We start from the raw sequence: 21,543 nt of genomic DNA on the forward strand, positions 1-21,543 counted from the left end.
TCCTTAAAAAAAAAAAATCACTTGAGAGGGGGTTGGGGGCAGGGCACAAGCAGTGGGGAGAAGCAGAGGAGAAGAAGGAGAGGGAGAAGCAGACTCTCTGCTGAGCAGGGAGCCTGGCAAAGGTCTCCATCCCAGGACCCTGAGATCATGACCTTAGCTAAAGGCAGACGCTTAGCCAGCTAAGCCACCCAGGTACCCCGGGATTGTCTCCTTCTTGTTTCTATGTTTCTAACTAACTAACTAACTATATATGTGCTTGCATATATATTGTATATTATATTATATTATATTATATTATATTATATTATATTATATTATATATGTATATATGTAACTTAAATGTAGGCTTTCAAGATGGCAAACTGAATATACATATTTATCATACCTTTATTCTCAAATCTTACTGAAGTGACAGTGAAAATTAAATAAAAAGAATAATTTTTAACAGGCTAAAAATAGTGAGAAAGGACTATTAGCACCCCAGTAATTTTTAACATTTCTAGATGAAGAAATATAGGGAGAAGTCATGTTGATAGAGAAGCTTACATCTTGACTTGGAAAAGTCTGAAATGGAGGTAAGGGCTGTTCTTCTCCTAGTAGAAGAGTCCAAGCTAGGAGTCATCTCTAGTCAGCTGGTACAAAGAAATGAGTTAGTTAATTAACTAGTGAGTTAATTAACTCATTAAACCAAAATCAAGTTAGTTAATTAAGAACTTTCTTTACAACAGTGACCCCAGTTGCTTACGTCTGCCCTTCCTACATCCCCTACAAACAAAGCATGATTTCCAAGGCTACAACTGAAAGACTGCTATCTAAAAACTTGAAGAGTCTTTTTTATAGGAGGAGAACTTGGGGTCCCAATAGGTATCACTGAATAAAACCCTTCTCATTTGGCAAGTAGAGGTAGCCTTGCTTCCTGCTCCCTATCTAGGCTCCACATACTTGGAGCTTATAGTCAGTCCTCCATGCAGGAGAGAAGACTATTGATGAAAATAAACTTATATAAAGACTGAAGAAACTACACCTGTTATGTATATTAATCAATCTAGCTTTCATTCATATAAATGCATAGTCAAGGACCACAAGTCATTAGAAGTAAGCAGCACAAAACAGAAGATCCAAAATGAACACATAGCCTAACTGATACCAGAAGACACAACTATGACTCATGGACAGAGAGACCTTTTTTAAAATATCTTAATTAAAAACAACAAATAAAATATGATAATTCATAAAATAAGAACATAACTTTGAAGAAGAGTTCACAGATGTGGGAAATATGATTGGAAGATTTTTTTTAATGAAGCAGGAGAATAAAGTCAGAGAAAGCTTCCAAACCTTAGATTAAAATATAAACAAATGAAAAACCTGAGATTTATGTTTAACAAACATGGAGAATCAATTTAAGAAATTCAATATAGGGGATCCCTGGGTGGCGCAGCGGTTTGGCGCCTGCCTTTGGCCCAGGGCGCGATCCTGGAGACCCGGGATCGAATCCCACATTGGGCTCCCGGTGCGTGGAGCCTGCTTCTTCCTCCGCCTGTGTCTCTGCCTCTCTCTCTCTCTCTCTCTCTGTGACTATCATAAAAAAAAAAAAAAAAGAAATAAAAAAAAAAAAAGAAATTCAATATAGGACTAATTTTTTAATTCTAGGGAAAATAGAGAAAGTGGAGGCAATAACAAATGAGTCTTCATATTGAAAGAAATTAATGAGTACCAGCACAATAAATAAAAAGTAAGATGTATCCAGACAAATTCTAGTGAAATATGGATATAGAGAAAATCCCCAAGCCCTAGGATAGGTAACATGTTAACCTTAAAGAAGCAAAAATTACATTAGCTTCAGACCTCTCAGACAGTAACCATATATAGGAAGTCAATGAAGAAATGAGCATACCTTTAAATTTCTGAGATTCATGGATTTAAACTTAGATTCCAATTACCACGGTAATGTTATTCAAGTGTGGGGACACTTTTAAGACAAAGGCTTTTAAGACTTTTTTTTTTAAGACACTTTTAAGACAAAGTAATGTTTTTCTTACTCCTTTCATGAAAATCACCTGAAGATGTTGTATGACAAATGAACAGAGAAGACAAAAAAAGCAATTTAGGCTCCAGTATAGAGTAGAATACTTAAAGAGGAGCAAGGAAAAGAAGTCCCAGGATGTAGCTTTCAGCAGGCATGGAAAGCAGTCAGTCCAACTCAAAACAGGAATTCAGGAGGCTCCAGGAGAGTATCTTCAAGAAGCTTTGGAGGGGCGCCTGAGTAGCCCCTCAGTGGGTTAAATGTCAAACCCTATGTCAGGCTCCCTGCTCAGCGGGGAGTCTGCTTATTCTTCCTCTGCCCCTTCACTCTGATTGTCCACACACTCTCTCAAATAAATGAATACAGTCCCTTAAAAACAAACAAACAAACAAAAACAACTTTGGAATGAATTTCAATCAAAATATGGAAAGACTGTAATCATATGGTGGATAAGTACATATGTCCCTCAACAAGAAAAACAACTAGATATTTTGGGAAAAAACAAGATAAAGGAAAAACCCTCTGTAAATATGAAGCATGTAAATGTGACATGATTTTAAACAATTGATAGATATATCGAAAGGAAGTCCATTTGTGATGCCACAATAGCCATAGAACGGCACATTTTTGGTGAAGCTAAATGACACTTTTCATACGTGGTTCCATAATGAATATTTATATATTCATGGTACTCTAAACATTCTCCATTTTCCATTGTTTGCAATCAATTATAGACAAGACATTGAACTGATATATAGACTGCATTATTGCCTCAATTCTTCACCCTGCCCTCTATCCTCACCCTTTGTCATATAACTTTGGAAGTCTTCCTCTCAAGAGGACTATATTTCCCTCAGCCCTCAACTTTGAACTTGAGGATGTGACTTGGCTTGGTCGATTGAATGAATGAAGTGACCGTGAGCCACTTTGAATTGAAGCCTTAAAAAGTTTTGTGTTTCCCTTGCTCTTGAATTTCTGTTGTCACCATAAGCAGAGGTACAAAAAAGATAGCTGCTGGAACTTTAGTTTAGATCTGAGAATGGTCACATAGGGAGCAGACTCAAACCCAAACCTCAGCAAGGAGCCAGTAGGACCTTTAACGGAAAGCTCTGCATGGTTCAAAAATGTATGTGAATACTCAGTAAAGTAGATCATCAGTAGATCTTAGTTGTTCTCTACCTGTGCGTGACATAACAAAATGTGTTAGTTATTGCAGTACCTTGTGTATGGAATCTGCTGTGGGAAAATATTAATATCACTTCTGAAGATAAGTGAGACTATCGCCCATTTAATTGAGACTACATAAGCCTTCCTTTATCCTCTGAAACACAGGACAAAGAGATTCTAATGAGTGTAGAGAAGTAAGCTTCTGCATAAACTCAAATCATTATACTCAGAGCCAAATTAAACAACTAAATTAAGTGAAGTTACACTTATACTTACTATTTACTCATATTTAGTCCAATTTGAAAGTCATTGGATTTTATTAAAAGGAACTAAACTTTTTTTTTCTACCTTAATCTTACAATAGCATAACAGAACAATGCAGTTTCTAATCAGACCCATTCCTCTCTGACAGAACAGGACCATTTGTTAGAACACTTGTTATGGAAATAGCCAATTATTTTAATCAGGTTCATTGGAGATGATGGAAATTATTGCCCTGAAGGCTTACCTTTACAATGTGAAATTACATGGCAAGTAATTAATGGAATTGAGATTTCCATCTTAGTGTATATTAGAAGTTAATAAAAAACCCTCTCGTTTCAAATATATTTATGACATATATAAAAACATACTTATTATATATAGACACATATAGACACATATTTGTTTTTAAAGGCATACCTCTCATATAGGAGCAAAGAGAACTGAGGAAATTATTTCATGGTTCCTATATGAAAATTAGAGATCCTAAGAGTGCAGGAAACATACGTATCAGTATCTTTTATGAACTTACCTCCGAAAAATTTCTGGGAAATAAGAACTATTAGGAAAGGTACAGGTAACCCCAGTAATAGTTAAATAATCTTCAGATTCCTTACAGTCAACTATATCCAGAAATAAATCCAATCTGAAACCAAAAATATATAAGCAACATAAAATCTTGCAGTTATGACTTTTTTTCTCATTCATCTTCATTTAAGACTTCCTGCAAAGCCTTCCTTGAGTGATGAAAATAACCTGCAAAGCAGGAGGTAAACTGCTGTGAAAAAATTAGTATTTTTGTCATTTTTATGAATACAGCTCCTTCTATTAGTATGTTTTATTAAACTACTCAGTCTTTTCAATAAGGCCTGCCTCATTTCATTTGGGCTGCATAGTCCCCACTTCGAGGTATAAGTATAAAAAATCCTTTGTGATGTGAAATTTGATGAGAAGGCTGATGTCCTTCATTAATTTTGTGGCCTGGTTATAGGTATGCAGTGTGTGTGTGTAGTGTGTGTGTGTGTGTAGTTCTAAGTTCACAGCTGATAAATAAGTGCGTTATAAAAATAACCTTGACATGATTTTATTTAATATCTCTGTTGAAATATAATTACCATACAATAAAACATATGTGTTTAAAATGCACGCGGTGGTGCATAGTGACATGCGTGTGCGCTTATGAAACTATCATCTTAATTAAGATACTAAACATTTTCATCACCCTCAGAAGTTTCTTTCTACCCCATTGAAATCCCTCCCATCTGCCCCTCTTACTTAAGCAATCACTGATCTGCTTTCTATCTATAAATAAGTTTGCATTTCTAGAAATTTATATAAATTGAATCAAAATATGTGCTCTCCTTGCCTCATTTTATTCACTCAGCGTAATTATTTTGATTTCTCTCCATGTTGGTCCTTATATCAATTGTTCATTCTTTTAAATTTCTGAGTAGTACTCAGTTGTACAGATATCCTACAATTTGTTTATCCATTCACTAACTGATGGCCATTTAGGCTGTTTCCAGTTTGGGGCTATTACACATAAAGCTGCTATGTATATTCATACAACTCTTTGTATGGACACTGTTTCTCTTGGGTACAAACTCGGAGTGGGATAGCTGAATCACATAGGAGTTATATGTTTATTTGAGAAACAAACCGCTTTCAAACTGTATTATTTTACATTCTGACCAGTGGTGTATAAGGGTTCAATTCCTGCACATCCTCCCTGACATTTGGTATAGTCAGTCTTTTTAATTTTAGCCATTATAATATTCGTGTGGTAATATCTTTTTGGTTTTAATTTGCACTTCTCTAATGACAGGTGCTGTTGAACACCTTTTTGTATGTTTATTTGCTATTCTTATTGTAAAGAGTATGTTCAAATTTTTTTCCTAGTTTTTTTTTAATCACTTGTTTTCTTATTATTGACTTTTGAGAATTCTATAGATATTTTGAGTTTAGGTTCTTTTTCATATATTGGATTTTTAAATATATTCTTTAAATCTGTGGCTTATTTTTCATTCTCTTGAAGTTGAATTTGAAGAGCAGAAGTTTATAATTTTGATAAAATATTATTTATCAATTTTAATGACTCATGCTTTTGATGTTGTATTTAGGAAATCATTGCCAAAACTAGGCCCCAAAAGATTTTTTCCTATAATTTTTTTTTTTTTAGTTTTAGGTTTTACTTTTAAGGTCTACTATGCATTTTGGATTACTATTTGTATGCGAGTATGAGATGTAGATCTAAGTTTCTTGTTTTTGTTTTTTGTATGTAGATAATATTTGGTTATTCTAGCATCATTTATTGAAAAAACTACATTTACCTACAGAATTATTATTTTTTACAACTATAATCATGGTGTGCCTGCCTTTGTGATATTTCTTCATGTTTCTGGTGCTTGAAATTTGTTGAGCTGCCTGGATCCATGGGTATTGTTTTCATCATATTTGGAAAATGTGGGTCCCTTATCAAATATTTTTCTATCCCTTCTGCTTCAAAGATCCCACTTACATCTCTTTTAGGCCACTCAAATTTGTGTCACACAACTCCCTGATGTCCAAGTTTTTCTTCTCTATGTTTCATTCTGTATAGTTTCTGTTATGTCTTAAGAATTCACTAATCTTTTCTTTTGTAATGTCTAATCTTTATTTTCTTGTAGTATATTTTTCATCTCACACATTGTAGTTTTCATCTGTAGAAGTTGTTTAGGTCCCTTTTTGTATTCTCTATGTCTCTAACGTTTTCAGTATATGTAATATAGTTATAATAGCAGTTTTAATATCATTGTCTGATAATTCTAAAATCTGGTGTGTTTCCTGCTTTTTTGCATGCCTATAAATCTTAACTGGATTTCAGACATGAATTTTACCTTGTTGAGAATTAGGTACTCTGTAGTCCTTTATATTTTCTTGAGTTTTGTTCTTTTACAGAGTCAAGTTTCTTGAACACAGTTTGATACTTTTGGGTCTTGCTTTTAAGATTTGCTAGGTGGGACCAGTGAGGTTTTAGTCTAGGCTAATTATTTCCCTCCTCTAGGGCAAGGTTCTTCTGAGTCCTTGCCCAATGCACTATGAATTAGTTTTTTTCCAGTTTACCTAGGGGCATCATGCAGTTTTCCTATCATGGTGTGAACTCCAAGTGTTGTGCCTTCTGGTCCCCTCAGATGGTTCTTTCCTCAGTAGTTTCCTTACTTGCATGAGCTGATCCATGCAATCCATGCAAGATGGTTCTTTCCTCAGTAGTTTCCTTAATTGCATGAGCTGATCCATCCATTCTGCTGAATTCCCAAGTGGATGCTCTGCAGATCCCTGGGGGCTTTCTCTGTGCCCTTCCTCTCAGCTCCTTCGCTATCTCACAGGGTTGGCCAGGCTCCACCTGGATTTTTCCTCTTAGTTCCACAGCCTAGAATCCCTCTTAAGGCAATAAGCCTGAGCAATTGTAAGACCTACCTGGTTTATTATTGTCCTTTCTTTCCTGATGTCCAGTGTCTTCAAAACTGTTGTCTCATACATTTTGTGCATTTTACTTTTTGGTTGTTTCAGGAAGGAGGACAAATCGGGGCTATGTCTTGTCCAAAAACTGAAGTTCTCTTGAATCTCAGTGTTATTACTTTTAATGAAAAAATATACCAAATGAGTATACTTAATAATAAGTATGGGAGAAAAAATAAAGTATAAAAAGTAATGGCTAATAGGCAGTGCTTTTTTGGCACTTAGTAGTGAGTTGGTTGTTGAAGCAGATTCTTCCATGGTGGCCTTGAATGTGGCAGAGATTTTGTTGCCTCCAGGTCTGCCAGGAATCCAGGAAACCTCCTATAATTATGTAGATGAGATTCTCGAATTGAGGGAAATATAGTCACTCAGTTCTTTCACCATGATGGGAACTGAAATGAAATTTTAAAGAGGAATGTTTCCTGTATTTACCAGCCGTAATTTAAGTCTATCAGTTCTAGCTCTTAGTGATCTGTTAGCCAAAATGTTTAGAGTTAATGTTCTCATTTAAAAAAATAGTGAATGTCTCAATTTTAGAAAGAAATCATATTAAGAGTACCTGTTGAATTATCCCATTCAGTGGATCAAAATTTCCATGGGCTTTGCAATTATGTGGATAAATACTGTCTTTCATGCCTCTCCAAGGCAGGACTGCTCTTCAGTAGAGTCTTTATGAAAATGCTACCCGTTTGTTTACTCTGATGATAGCCCCAAAAGTAGACTGTGTAGAGAAAGTCTCATTAAAAATATGCCTACATTTTCATTCAGCAACATAATCAAGAAACATTCCTTAGAACCATATGTATACAGATTAGTTCATATTATAATAACATGGATCATTCTTTTTATAGTCCTTATAGTTTATAAGATTTTTCATCACAAATTATCTCATGTAATACTCACAGTAGCTTTAGACATGTAACAGAATTCATGATTTTTAACACACTTTTAATTATGCCTATAACATAAAATTTCAAAGATATTACAATGTAGGACCAAGAAGTATTCTTATTTTATCATCTGAGTCTACATGTATCTGTAGGTGAGAGTTGATTTATAGAGTTCTTTTTAAGAAATTAATTATATAATTAAATGAAATTATTTATATATATATACGAAATTTAACTTTGTAGCAGTACCAGTATTTAAATGTGGCATTATTTACATGCCTTCAGTGGTTCATTATTTTTGGCATAAGTCATTGTCTTACCTTTTTTAAAAAAGTCACAGTCATTGAAGGGAAAAAATAATTCAACCCAGTGAATTGGAAGGTCTAATTTGTTTCCTTACAAGCCTCTCTTGTTAAAAATATACCTTAAAGGGAGATATTGGTGTTAAGCCTTTCTACTTAAAACTTGTATATGAGGTGGAATAAGTGGTTCCCTGCAAGCTTCATGTGATTTGTTTTGCCAAAAATGTTATGAATTAAATTGCTGATAGGAGTGCAACCACTTTAAAAACCAGATTGGCATTATCTACTAAAGCATAAAAATGACTCTGCCATTTCACTCCTAGGTATACTTTCCCCAAAATCAGTATACTTCTGCATCAAGAGACATGTACAAGCATGCTCACTGATGCTTTTATTTCCAGCAACAACATAAATGCCATTGACAATAAAAGGGAAAATGCATCCTGGTGCATTTTACCGTGGAATACTGTAAAACAATGAAATGAGCTTACCGCAGCCACCTGCAACAACATTGTGAATGAAACCACGAACAAAAGAGCACATACTGATTTTTTTTTATTATGAAATTCGAATATAGACAAGAATATATAATGACATTCTTTTAGGAATGCGTAGTTAAGTAATAAAATTATATACCACACAAAGAGTGGATTTTATTAAAGTACTCATAAGCAGAGATGGGTTACCTTTTTGAGGTTGGAGATATGAATAGAGGGGGCATGAGGCTTTTGGAGTGCTAGCTGTGTTGTGCTTGACCTTGGTGCTTGTTACACAGTCTCTTAACAATAATTAATTTAACATTTTTTTTAAAGATTTAATTTATTTATTCATGAGAGACACACACAGAGAGAGCGAGAGAGAGAGAGAGAGGCAGAGACACAGGCAGAGGGAGAAGCAGCATCCACGCAGGGAGCCTGACATGGGACTTGATCCCGGGCCAACAGGATCAGGCCCTGGGCTAAAGGGGGCAGCTAAACTGCTGAGCCACCGGGGTTCCCTAACTTTATTGTTTTGTGTGCTTATCTGTATGTATGCTGTCTTACAAATAAAGATTTTTAAGTAATGTGGATTATCACCCATGAAAAATAAAAATTTCAATTGTACCAGGTATAAAATATATCCATGCCCTGTATAAAGAAAGAACTAAAACAAATATATTTCTCTCAACTGAATGTAAAGTTAAAAAGCATGTGTAAAAGAATATAAGAGCCAAAGAAATCTATTTTTAAGTAAAGAGGAATAAAATTAGAACAGATGCCCATTAAGGCCAAATCACTTAAGATTTTCAGAAAAATTACCAAGACAAATGAAGGAATGGGGGGGGGGGAATATGTATTCCTAACTGACATTTTAAGATTGAATTCTTTGACCTAGAGCAGTGACACTAATATTAGTAGGACTTTATAAACATTTTGAGATCAAGGCCCATACATTATCCCATATCTGTGCTTGGCACATTGAGTGGAACCCAGAAGGCAAGTGTGAAGTGATGGTGAAGAAGGACTACTATTATTCACCAGTATGCAGTGAGGATGAAGCATACTGGTGAATGGCATTGATTCATGAGACAAATTTAATAGATTTTAATCTCAGTTTTACTGCCTGGGTGACTTTGGGCAGGTTATTTACATTTTCAATGTCTCGATTTCCTCATCTGTAAAATGGTTATGTTCATGGTTACTAGCTCAGGAGGGTGTCATGTTACATAGAAAATGCTTAGAAAAATATTTGGTGCATAGTAAGTAATGTATAAGTAGGTGGATATACTTATTGTTGTCAGTCAGTTGTCCTCCTGAAGTGTTTCTTGTTCATATTCGTATTCCTGAGGCTTACATACTGGTGATTCTAAACCTACAGATTATGAACCACTCTACAGAAAGCAAGCAACAAATTTTAGTGTTAGCAAAAGCCTGAGGAAGACTCGTTTGTCAATAATAATTTTCCACTGCAGGTAGTTTTCCTTGAGGTCTGCTGAATGTACAAAATGGAAAGCATGACCATATGCTGAAAATTAAAGTGCTTATATAAAAGGAAAGAAAGAAAATGTGGAGAAACCACATTCTAGTTGACAATTCAAGCAGAATTTCTAGATAAAATACAGGATGCCCAGGTAAATTGGAATTTCAGATAAACTGTTTTTTTTTTTTTTTTTGTATAAGCCAGATATTGCATAGGCATCTTGTATTTTTGTTGCCAAAAATACACCGTAAATATTAGGGAGTTTGCCTGTTTAGTTTCACACCAAACTAAATGTTTAAACATAGGTGGCCATAGCCATTATATTATGTGGTCTGAGTAATACGGACTCTACACAAAATTCCTCTCTGACATTTGGAATTATTTTCCAAAATGTTCTCAGTAATGAAATTCTAGAGTATGTGAATGAGCTCTCTAAAATAAAGATCTCTTCAATCCCATGTTCTCTTTCACATTCTTCAATTCTCTATTAACTCCCCAGTATCCAGGGACTAAAGTTCAGACTCCTTAACTTGATTTGTAGGGCTATAAAAATCTAGTCCATACTACCTAGTAACTGCCGCCCCTAGTAGCTACACACACATAGTCCCTGTGCATATCTAGAATTTAAAAATGTTCAGTTCTTTCTGAAAACATTGTGTTCTTTTATAATCCTTCCTACTAAAAAAATCCGTGCTGATCTATATTACCTTCTATAAGCAATCTTCCGCATCTCCTCTAGGCCAAGCCACTGCCTGTTCTATGATCTCAGTACCTTTTATGTGTAATGGTTTAGGACATGTATTTCACTATTTTATTATAATTATCTCTGTTCTGAATGGAATTAAGAAGGTGAGATACCTTAGAATAGGAACTGATCCCCATTCACTGATGTATCCATTCCTATACTTTTAGGGTTTGACTCCTAGAAGTTGCTCATCAAAGTTTTAATGAGTGAATAAGGGAGTAGGTGAATGGGTAGGTAAAGGCAACCGTATGAGTCATAGTTATGCTTCCAGCATGAATCTCGTATTAGCCAGTTACAAGTTTCTGATTACTCATTCTAGAAAAATCCAAAATAGCTGATCATGAGTTTAACCACTAGAACTAAAGAGAGCTGCAAATGAGAACATTTGACATGCAGGTGACAGGAGAGAATAGCTAATTCTGGATAAAACATCACAAATATGAAAATCAAATATATTTGATAACATACCACAATAAAAGTAGGAAGCTAGGAAATATTTTACTTTATACTTGGAATGAAGAACTATGATACAATGAGGAGTCACTCTCAGGTCTATAGAATACTAAGATGCATATTAATTTAGAAAAATTACTTTACAGAGTAATTAGTTATAACTCTAGATAACCCAGAAGCATTCTCACCCAATCAGCTAGACTCCTCCTCTAAAACTCAACATTCCCTGGTCTGCTAGGCTGGTTTAGTTATTGATATTTGGAGTTTTTTTCTGAGAAAACTGTGCATTCATTCTCCTGTTGGAATACTTGTCACTTTCCACTGTAACTAATTATTTCTTTCTGTACCTACTGTACTGCAAGAGCCTTGAGAAATGTAAGGGGCCATGATATTAACCTTTTCATTCTTAACACATAGCACAGAAGTAAAGATGGATAGATCAATGGGCAAAGGTTCTCCATGGTGACTGTCAACTTTGAGCACCTTTCGACTTGCTTAAACTCCTATATAAACAATATGACCCCTTCATTATACCCAAGTCCATTTGAATCAAAATCTTGGTATGGAGCCTTTGCATTGGTATATTTTAAAAGTTCTAGTTTTTATTTATTTACTTATTTAAGTTCTAGCTTTTATTTATTTTTAAAAAGATTTTATTTATTTATTCATGAGAAATACAGAGAGAGAGAGGCAGAGACACAGGCAGAGGGGGAAGCAGGCTCCACGCAGGGAGCCTGATATGGAACTCGATTCCAGGACCCTGGCATCAGGACCTGAACCAAAGGCAGATGCTCAAGCACTGAGCCACCCAGGTGCCCCAAGTTCTAGCTTTTAAAAAAAGCATTGTCCTAACTTCATTTTCCTTAATAGAACCCCTTTAAAGTAGGCTGGTACACCTGCCCTCATCAGGGCACTCACTAGTACAGTACAGTTGACAATTCCTCAGGTCTCTAATTATTTTCACTTTTTTTCTACCAATCAACAAATATCTATTGCAAGGTAAGTTATTTTGGCACATGCCCCTGAGGTAACATCCTTAGATAAGTTGTTCTTTGGTCAATATTTTCACCAAGGACAGTGGTTCTTTTGGCTTCTCTTATTTGTTTTTTCATGTAGGTTTTATTTCTGATTTTTTCAAAGCTTCAAGTACTTGAGGTATAGAACCCTCTTGATTACCCTTCCCCCAAACCTTCTTCTCGCTCCCTTGGTTTTTTCTGTATAAGTACCTTGTAATAGCTATCTTATCTTAGTAACCAAATATCTGAATAAGTCAAATAAAACCCCAGTGGAATAATTTTAAATACAAACATCCTGAAGAATTGGGCTCTACCTGGATACTAGTAGCAAAGATCTCTGCGTCCAAATTGAGATCTCAAAATAAATGCTAGGATGCCAGGGTACTGATGGGCAGAGAGTAGGATCTTTGTTAGTAAGTGATGAAGGATAAATATCTCTTAGACTTGGGTTTGTTTCTTTTTTTTTTAAAGACTATTGTTCTAGGTAAGTGAAGTTTATCAATGTTATTACAAAAGGGTTTGTGATATGTTCTGATTTAAGAATTCAGATTCTAATTTGCTACTTTAAAATGAATTATTAGTGAACTGAGCCTAGAGAGGACTGGGAAATCCTGTAGATAATTATGATTATGGTGTAGATAATTCTGATTATGGTGTAATTTAATTCCATATCTGAGTGGGAAACGGAATTTCTATACATAAAAGAGAAATTGAGAAACCATAGGATTTAGATAAGAAAAATAAATAAAGGGTCAAATTTTAAAAATCAATCTCTCATAGAAGGTCTGGAGAATATTTAATAGCTAATAGGGAACCCAGAGAAGATGGGTTGTTAGGATCAAAAATAGCTGAATCTTGAACATAGATTCTACAGGCTAATTAACAGTCAATAACAATATTGCCTGAGGAAAGACAGCCCAAGGGAGAGGAATAAGGTAGTTGAGAAATTATGTCTTTCCAAAGAAAAAAATAAGGGCTTTATCGTGGTGTCCTTTTAATATTTGTAAACGAGGTTGCTCAGGCTGAAAATTAGTTGTTCCTTCTTGATGCTCATGGGCCTGGCTCTATGTGGGAGATGAAAAAGAGATATTTTCATGGTTGAATTAAGTTATCTTTGTCTCTCCTCAAGAGGAGATTAAATGGATTTCTGTCCCAAAAAAAGATCAGATGTCCTGATCTAAATGGTGTATTCAAAATATTCTAAGCCAGGTTGGCAAATAAATGTAGCTGCACTACTGGGGCCACATGGCATCTACCTGAGGATTCTGGGTAAACTCAAGGATGAACAGGGACATTGATGGACCAGGAGTGGTACCTTCTATCTCTCCTACTTTACCTATTACAAATGTGAGACAATTTGAAACTAATTAATTAGTTAGTGAGTTAGTTAGTCAAGTAAATTTAAAGGTCCAGCAGAGGTCCCAGTGAATTAGCTCCAAAAATCTCCATTTCATCTCCAGCCAGCTGGTAGAGTCTATGTGGAAGAATGGGATTACTGGATATTTAAATATAATTATCTGAAAAGAAGCAACATAGTTTCTGTAGCAAGAAATTATGCCCAGAGAAGCCATTGTTTTCTGAAGTCTCAAATAAGGAACTAGCAAATATAATTTTGATATTCAAAAATTCTTTGACAGCCTACCACTCCAGAGTCATTTTCATGGGCCTTAGGGCTATAATTTGCACATTGATGAGTGTGACAGTGATCCAGAAAAAAAGACTAGGAATTCTCAGGATGCAAATGTGTATAAGTTAGGAGTACTCAGAGTGAGTGATCTTATGAATATGTGTTTGTAAATTCCTGGCAGAGAGTTCTTACAGTGAAATCTCCAAAGTGTGTATGGGTTGACATTATTTGTATTAGAAAAACCCAAGCCAAAGAGGATAGACTACCAACATACCTTTATAAGTCTGCATAAAATAGTCTAAGTGCAACATAATGATAAAGGTACAGAGTTATGCATATAGTAGGAATGAATTTGTGTGGTTACAACAGAGCAAAGGACCTTGAAATCCTTATAGAGTACCTCTTTCTTTCAAAGAAATGTGTACTGTTGTGACCAATTATCTAATCTGTCATCCCTTATTTTCTTCTTTCTTCCCTTACTTACTTTTAACTGTTACAAAAAAAAAAAAAGAAGGAAAGGCATCATGAGTTTATATCTAGAAATCCATGTTCAGCTCTTGTCATTGTCCTCAGTGAGAAGAGACAGCAGGTAGCAATTTTGTGCTTTTTGAATGAAGTATCAGAAATCAGTTTATTGTCTTAATTATAAAATCCAATTCCGAATGATTTTTTTAATTCATCCTCATGAAGCAGTCATAGATATAAAAACATCAAAAATATAGTTATTAATATAAATGAACTGTATGACCAGATATGGAAATTCCTATTTTGTTTGGGATCTGCTATGTCAAATTTTTCTTATTTATAAATGAATGTAGTATATTTCACTATGTTTAGAATAGATGAGGACTTTTTTTCTGTAAATGATAATGTCTTGATCTATGACAAAGAGAAATATATGTGATTTATTACAAAGACATTTAATTTTCATTTCATTACATTATATTCTGTGAACATTTATATCTCGTCTTTAATTAAACATGATTTATTCAAATTGAGGTCTGTTTCCATTTAGATTGCTTGCAGTGTTAATCACAGTGCAAATAGCCTTCACTGCTAAAAGAACTCCTGCATTATACTAATATATAAATGCTTCCATGTAATTTGCATATGTTATTTCAGTCTACATGTTACTAGATGTGTACATATGCAGAAATATTTTACTTTTTTGGCTACCATATTAAAATACCTAACTCCTTTAATGTAACATTTGTATTTTTACAAATCCTAGATTTAAGGTACGTTTTTTTTTTGTTTTTTGGGGGTGTTAGTTTATGAAATCAAAAAATGCACAACCAGTAAAAGGTCATTATGCAAAACTGAGCAAGGATATAAAGCATTCTCACTTCAGCAAATGCAATTCCAATTTATTCTACCTTCTGTTAACCTCTGGATAAAGGTGTAACTGTTGTTTACTTTAGAGTCTGATCTTCTTAATTATAATTTCCTTTGTAGATGATGATAGACCTGGCCTGATGATCAAATGGCTAGAAGGTCCAAAGGTTGATTTGTTGCCATTAGATTCACATTCACCTTGTATTAAGTACTATTTATTGTGTAAATTTTTGGAAGAAATAAGGAAACAAAGAACAATAGTACCTACATATACTTGCAAGTATATAAAATGACTCTGGATAGTTCTCACATCATTAGCTATGAAAACGTCTTCTATTAACATTTTAAAGCAGCCAGAGCAAGGTTTGGTTTTATTCGTAATATATAGTTCAGGATTAAAATGAGAAAACACTTGGAGCCTCTTACCTGAGAATTAAAATATATATTGTACCTATCAGCATCAAATCCTGTGTGGGTCTCTCTGTTCTGCTTTCCTTCATTCATTTATTAATTCCATTCCAATACTGGCTTGGCTAGATCTTTCTGAATACAAGGGTATGGAGGATACTCTCCCAACTAACACCAAGTCTTTAGTGCCAAAAGATAAAGACAGTTCCCTCCATTGGCACTAATGGTTCACCATTACCTGCCCCCATCCACATCCTCTGACTCTTAGTCTAAGCACTCCCCTTCCCACTCTGTGCTCCAGGCAGGCTGGCTACTTGTATCCCTGAACACATCTCTTGTGAAGTGAACATTTCTCTTCAAAGTTGTGACTCATTCTGGTTTCCTGTTTGGAAATACACTACCACCTCCATTCTGTCTTTAATTTTTTTAGAAAATTTAAATTCAATTAGCCAACATATAGTACATACTTGGTTTCAGATGTAGTGTTCAATAATTTATCAGTTGCATACAACACCCAGTGCTCATCACATCATCTACCCTCCTTCATGCCCATTACCAAATTACCCCATTAATCTTAATTAAAGCTTTCCTTCAAGATCAAATTATATTTCCCTATGTGATCTTCAGACATCAATACTGTTTCTTCTTCATAAGTATATAAAATAATATCTTTATATTTATATTTTTATATATAATGCTATATCCAACTTTACAAAATAAACTAGTGTGTTCTCTAACATGAAGATTTAACTTCTTACCAGCCATTGACATATTCTCACACACACCCCCCCCCAAAAAAAGGATTGTAGTTAGTATGATGCAGGGAAAGGCACAGTAGGCATGTTCCCAAGTAGCCAATTATTGCCCTTGCCTTACACTGAGCTGACTATAAAATAAATAGCACAGTGACTTTTGTGCCACTTTCAAAACATAATGAAAATATTTTGTATGTTAATTCAATATAAATCAAGACAAAGTGAAATTTTGATTAAGACTAAAAAGACTAAATATTTCATCAGGTAATGATAAATGGTGTCGTCTTTCCTTCCCTCCTTTCCTTCCTTCTTTCCCTCCTTCCTTCTGGAGAGTTTTAGTTTCAGATGTCTGGGAGTCTGTTATATTTTTTAGCATACAACTTTTTTAGAGATTATCAGATTCTGATTTTATCCTATTATTTGATATAAAATATTCAAATTATTTAGATTCTTTCTGAACATAGTCGTGAATTATCTCTACTGTCAAATTGTGATAGTCAATGAGAAATGAAAAAGGAGGGCTTTTTCAGAGAAAGTCATAACCTGCCTAAGGAAATTTAGACTAAACTTTACAGTAAATGTAAATTGAGAGGGAAGTGAGGGGGTAAAATGACAAACTCTGATACCAAGAGGACAAGCTCTTTAGAAGAAAGAAGTTAAAAAGAAAGGGCAAAATAGAGATTTTCTTCTGTTTTATTCTTGTTTGGTCTTCAATGGGTAATTCAATGATCATATTGCTTTAAGCACTGTGAAAACCCAGGACTTCAGAATATTGTTTTGATACATTGTGGTATATTAGAAGAGCCATTACATATCTGAAGTAATTTGTTTAGATGGTATACACCACTATTTCTAATCTTTTGTTAAAAATTTTATCAAGAAACAATTTTTTTTTTTTGGTACCGTGATCTCCCAAATAGCATGTGGCATTCATAGATATACAAAGAATGCAGGATAGATGCTGCAATTGTAAGGGTCACAGTTTAACTAGGTGAGAAGATGAAAGGCACATAAATAGATAATTCCTAGGTGACACTAATCAGGTCTGTAAGGAGTTGTGGGAAGTTCAATGGGAGTAGATGATAAGTAGAGAGAGGGATGGGGAGCAGTTGCACATTAATCCAACTACTTTACTAGCTTTCACAGAACCTGGCATGGTGCTGTGCTTAGAGGGAATGCCTTCTAAATATCAGTGATGGATATTTGACTGAATTAGTCCTCATTTCTTTTTTTCATTTAAAATCATATTCATTGTATCTGTTGTCCAAAATTAGCATGGAAATTAGTACAATTTACTGAATGTTTTATATTTCATATGATTTTGCATGAGGTATGATAATGGTATAGCAAAGGTAAGTCCCTTTAGTCATCCTAATTTTAGAAATCCGTGAATGAGATTAGGAAGTGATCATCATTTACATTTATTATACTTTGCTTAATGTAACGAGCTTTAGCTATTAACTCTAATTTGCTTCTCATCGCATTCATCAAAGGCAAACTATTTAGAAACTAAAACATCTCTGTCAGTTAGAATTTTAATGAATTAAGATGAAATGAGACAGTGTTAATTGGCAGTTGTTGCTGCAGGGGAGGTTTCTAGATCTTGTAAGTGATACCAATTCATCTCTCTATCAGGGTTAATTTGCTTGATTTAATTCTAAGGATACACTGAATATTTCCCCAAACTATTCATATTTATTTTCACGATTGGAGAAGGTTTGCTTCTGTTGGTGTTTCATTTGGGTTCTCAATTTCATTTGAACTTGATTATCAATCAGTTGTTGATTTTAAGCACTATTTCTATTATTGACTTAACACCCATACACACACACACACACACACACACACACATACACGTAATTGCATTACTTAGATTTTGTTTTATTTGAAAGGTCTAAAGCCTTCCAATAACTAATCATTTTTTTCACCAATAATTCTCATTCTCTCTGTTTTTTCTGTTTTCTTCAGACATAAATGAATGTGAAGCTGAGCCTTGTAAAAATGGTGGAATATGTACAGACCTTGTTGCTAATTATTCCTGTGAATGCCCAGGCGAATTCATGGGAAGGAATTGTCAATACAGTAAGTATTCATATATGTATATATTTGTTGTTGTTGTTTGCATGGCCTCCATTTATTATGGAATCTGGATCAAAAAAATATAATTTGCTTCCCGAGTTCATAATTTTTTGAAATGGCACACTTCGTATTTTTATTGTTAATGTTACTAGTATACATATATTCTTCAAGATAGGTTTCAGTGCATGCTAAGCATAGGAGTGGCCACCTTAAAGTCTAAAAAGAGGGCAGCATTTCTGCAGAGACCCACATGCATCTATTCTATGCATCCCATTTGGCTTTTGAGTATGTGTATGACCTAAATTTCCACCAGAGTGGTTACACTGCTTCAGACAATAAATTCAGGGCACTCTAACCTGATAGCCTCTACCACAAATAAAAGGAGGATTTGTATTGAGCTGGCATATGTATTAGTAAGAATTTTATACACTGTTTGTCTTTTTGGAAGCCTAAGAGAGTAGGGTCTTGGGATGATATAGCAAAGGATAGGACAGTAAATCGCCTGAAGTGTTTACAAAGAAGCACAAAACAACCCTTCTTCCCCAAAAGAAACAAAACTCGGAGAAAGTAGTAATAGGATTATAGTCATTGGGATGAAACCAGAATCGGGCATAAATACATGCTAATGAGAATAATAATGATATAGCTTAATTGCTGGGCACTTCTAGAAACCCCATAGTGCTACTGCTTTGATGCATATTATACTACTAGAGCATTACAACGTTATTCAAATTCAGAAGGCAAATGCAGAAACTGAGACACGTGGGCTATGCAGTTTGCCCAGGCTGTCACAGTTAGCAACAGAAACAGTACTAGAAGAAATGTAGAATCAGGGCTTGTGATTCCCAGTTCAGTGTATTTTCCTCTAAATCAAGATATCTCTTCAGATCAGACTGAATGAGATAAACACAAAAGCACACTACACCGCCTCTCTCTCTTATATACATGTTCATAAGCCCATGTGGGTATGCACACGCGCGCACACACACACTCCTTCCTTTTTAGACAGAGTAACAATTTTACATGTCACTTCTCTTCCTTTCCCTTTGACAAGAATACTTTATAAAGTAAAACAGGGAAAATTACTTAAGGATTTATTTGGATTATGTATATAAACAAAATGATGATCTATGAGTGCTCGTTCTGAAAAACTTTATTGAATAATGAAATCCTAAATATCAAAGAAATACCTTGGATGAGCAGAAGATTTTCTAAACTTAAGATAATTGGGAAAGACATTAATTGTGAGTTGGCATAGGAACCTTTAGGCCTGGATGAGTGGAAGGAAAGGACAGCATCAGTAAGCAGGTTGATCATACAACCAAATAGACGAGTGGCCACGCAGTCAACTAACTAACCTAGCAACCTTCCTCTGAAGCATTTAGCCAACCATATGTAAGTTAACTTAATTTAGATTCAATTGGTCCTTGGCCCTCCCAGATACAGCTCTTCCATTCTTCCTTTCTTTGGTTTATGGGACTTGCTGATGGCTGCCTACTGAGCCCTGGAAGTTGTACTAAGAAGCACCCCAAGGTATCTGTTAACAAACAATTAACATGATGCAGACCAAAAAACTGACATCAATGACTATTTGATTTTCATGCAGCCAAAACAGACATTGGGTGCCAGAATAAAGCACCTTCCAGACAGTACTAGAACTTTGGCAGAGCTTAAAACAATGCCTGGCTACAAACATGACACATAGGAGGCCTGGCCAGGGGAGCAATAGGAAGATGAGACATTCTCATTTTCCTAAAAGGAGAACCCTATATAGGGGACATGACATGGACCCCTGCCTCACAATGAGTGTCACTCTGAGATGGTCAAACACTAGCCCTCTGAGTGCCCTGAAGAGGAAGTGATGTCTGAAGCTGTAGACACCCTGGGACAAGAGAGCTAGGTCTTGAAACTATATATATATATATATATATATATATATATATATATATATATATACAGTATATAACTATATACTATATATATATATAGTTGCCAGTGGGTTGAAAATTGAAGGAGACTTGGATGTGAACTAGACGTTGAAACTGATGACTAAAGCCTATTCTATCCCTCAATCAGAGATTTTGCTGAGGTCACCACATCTAAAAATACCCTTGAAAAGAAAGAAACTTGATTGATTATGGAAAGACACATTGAAATAGATCTTGAACTTAATTGTCACCAGTTTGTGTCTAGTGTCTTGCTATTATGTCTAATAAGTGCCTTTGCTTTTTTTGACTTCATTTTATATTTATATGATCCTTGTATGTAAACTCAGATTTCTCTTTGAACATGAATGGAATAGTGGGTTTCTTAACCTATGATATGCTTTAACAAAGAGATCGGGAAAAGTTAAGGATCTACTTAAGGATCTACTCTAAGATAGGTTCTTATTGAGCCATTTGTTTTTATTTTATCAAGTTGCAAGAGTTTATAATAAATTGAGGATCCTTACTCTCCCTACTGTTTTGGTTTCTATAGGGATATGGTTCTGCTTTTTTGTGTGGCTTCTCAGAATTGTTAGAAAATCCAGAGTAAGAAAGTGCATCTGCCACAGTGACGCTGTAGAGCACATTGAGAACTTAGAGTATTGACTCGCTACAGGGAACACAGAAACACCTGCAGGTTACAGATGGTGCCGGCTCTCGGCCAGTTGAGGTTAGGATCTTGGGCATTGACAGTGCATAGATTATAATCAATGTGCCCAGCATCCACTTGGGAGTAAGATTTATAAACTTTCTTCTGAACTTTGTATCATTTCCCATAGGGATACCCTTGGGTTAGCTTATGCCAACAGTTATGGCAGAGAGGCCGTTTGTTTCTGCAGATATTTCAGAAGGAAGAGGAAAGAGAAAATGATGGAGACTTAATGCTGGGTAGGTCAGAGGATATCGTACTGAAATGCTGGTACACTTGTGTTCAAATCCAAACTGTCTTCACTCTAATCTTAGGTGTCTGCACTCATATTATCTCAATTCACCCACTGCTTTCTTATATCTCCTGATGAGTTAATTAAGTTCTGGCA

At 35.0% G+C, this 21,543-nt stretch overlaps 1 protein-coding gene across 2 annotated transcripts in view; it reads left to right on the plus strand.

Moving 5' to 3' along the window:
* The window catches only part of EDIL3 (EGF like repeats and discoidin domains 3), a 388,297-nt gene that overhangs the window by 205,693 nt on the left and 161,061 nt on the right, over nucleotides 1-21,543 (plus strand). For both annotated transcript variants that reach the window (XM_072736863.1, XM_072736862.1), the window contains one exon: nucleotides 18,411-18,524. In XM_072736863.1, the coding sequence (XP_072592964.1) occupies nucleotides 18,411-18,524 (114 nt within the window). The remainder of the gene's footprint in view (nucleotides 1-18,410; nucleotides 18,525-21,543) is intronic.

Source organism: Vulpes vulpes, chromosome 14 (genome assembly GCF_048418805.1).
Source record: "Vulpes vulpes isolate BD-2025 chromosome 14, VulVul3, whole genome shotgun sequence".
Lineage (NCBI taxonomy): Eukaryota > Metazoa > Chordata > Mammalia > Carnivora > Canidae > Vulpes > Vulpes vulpes.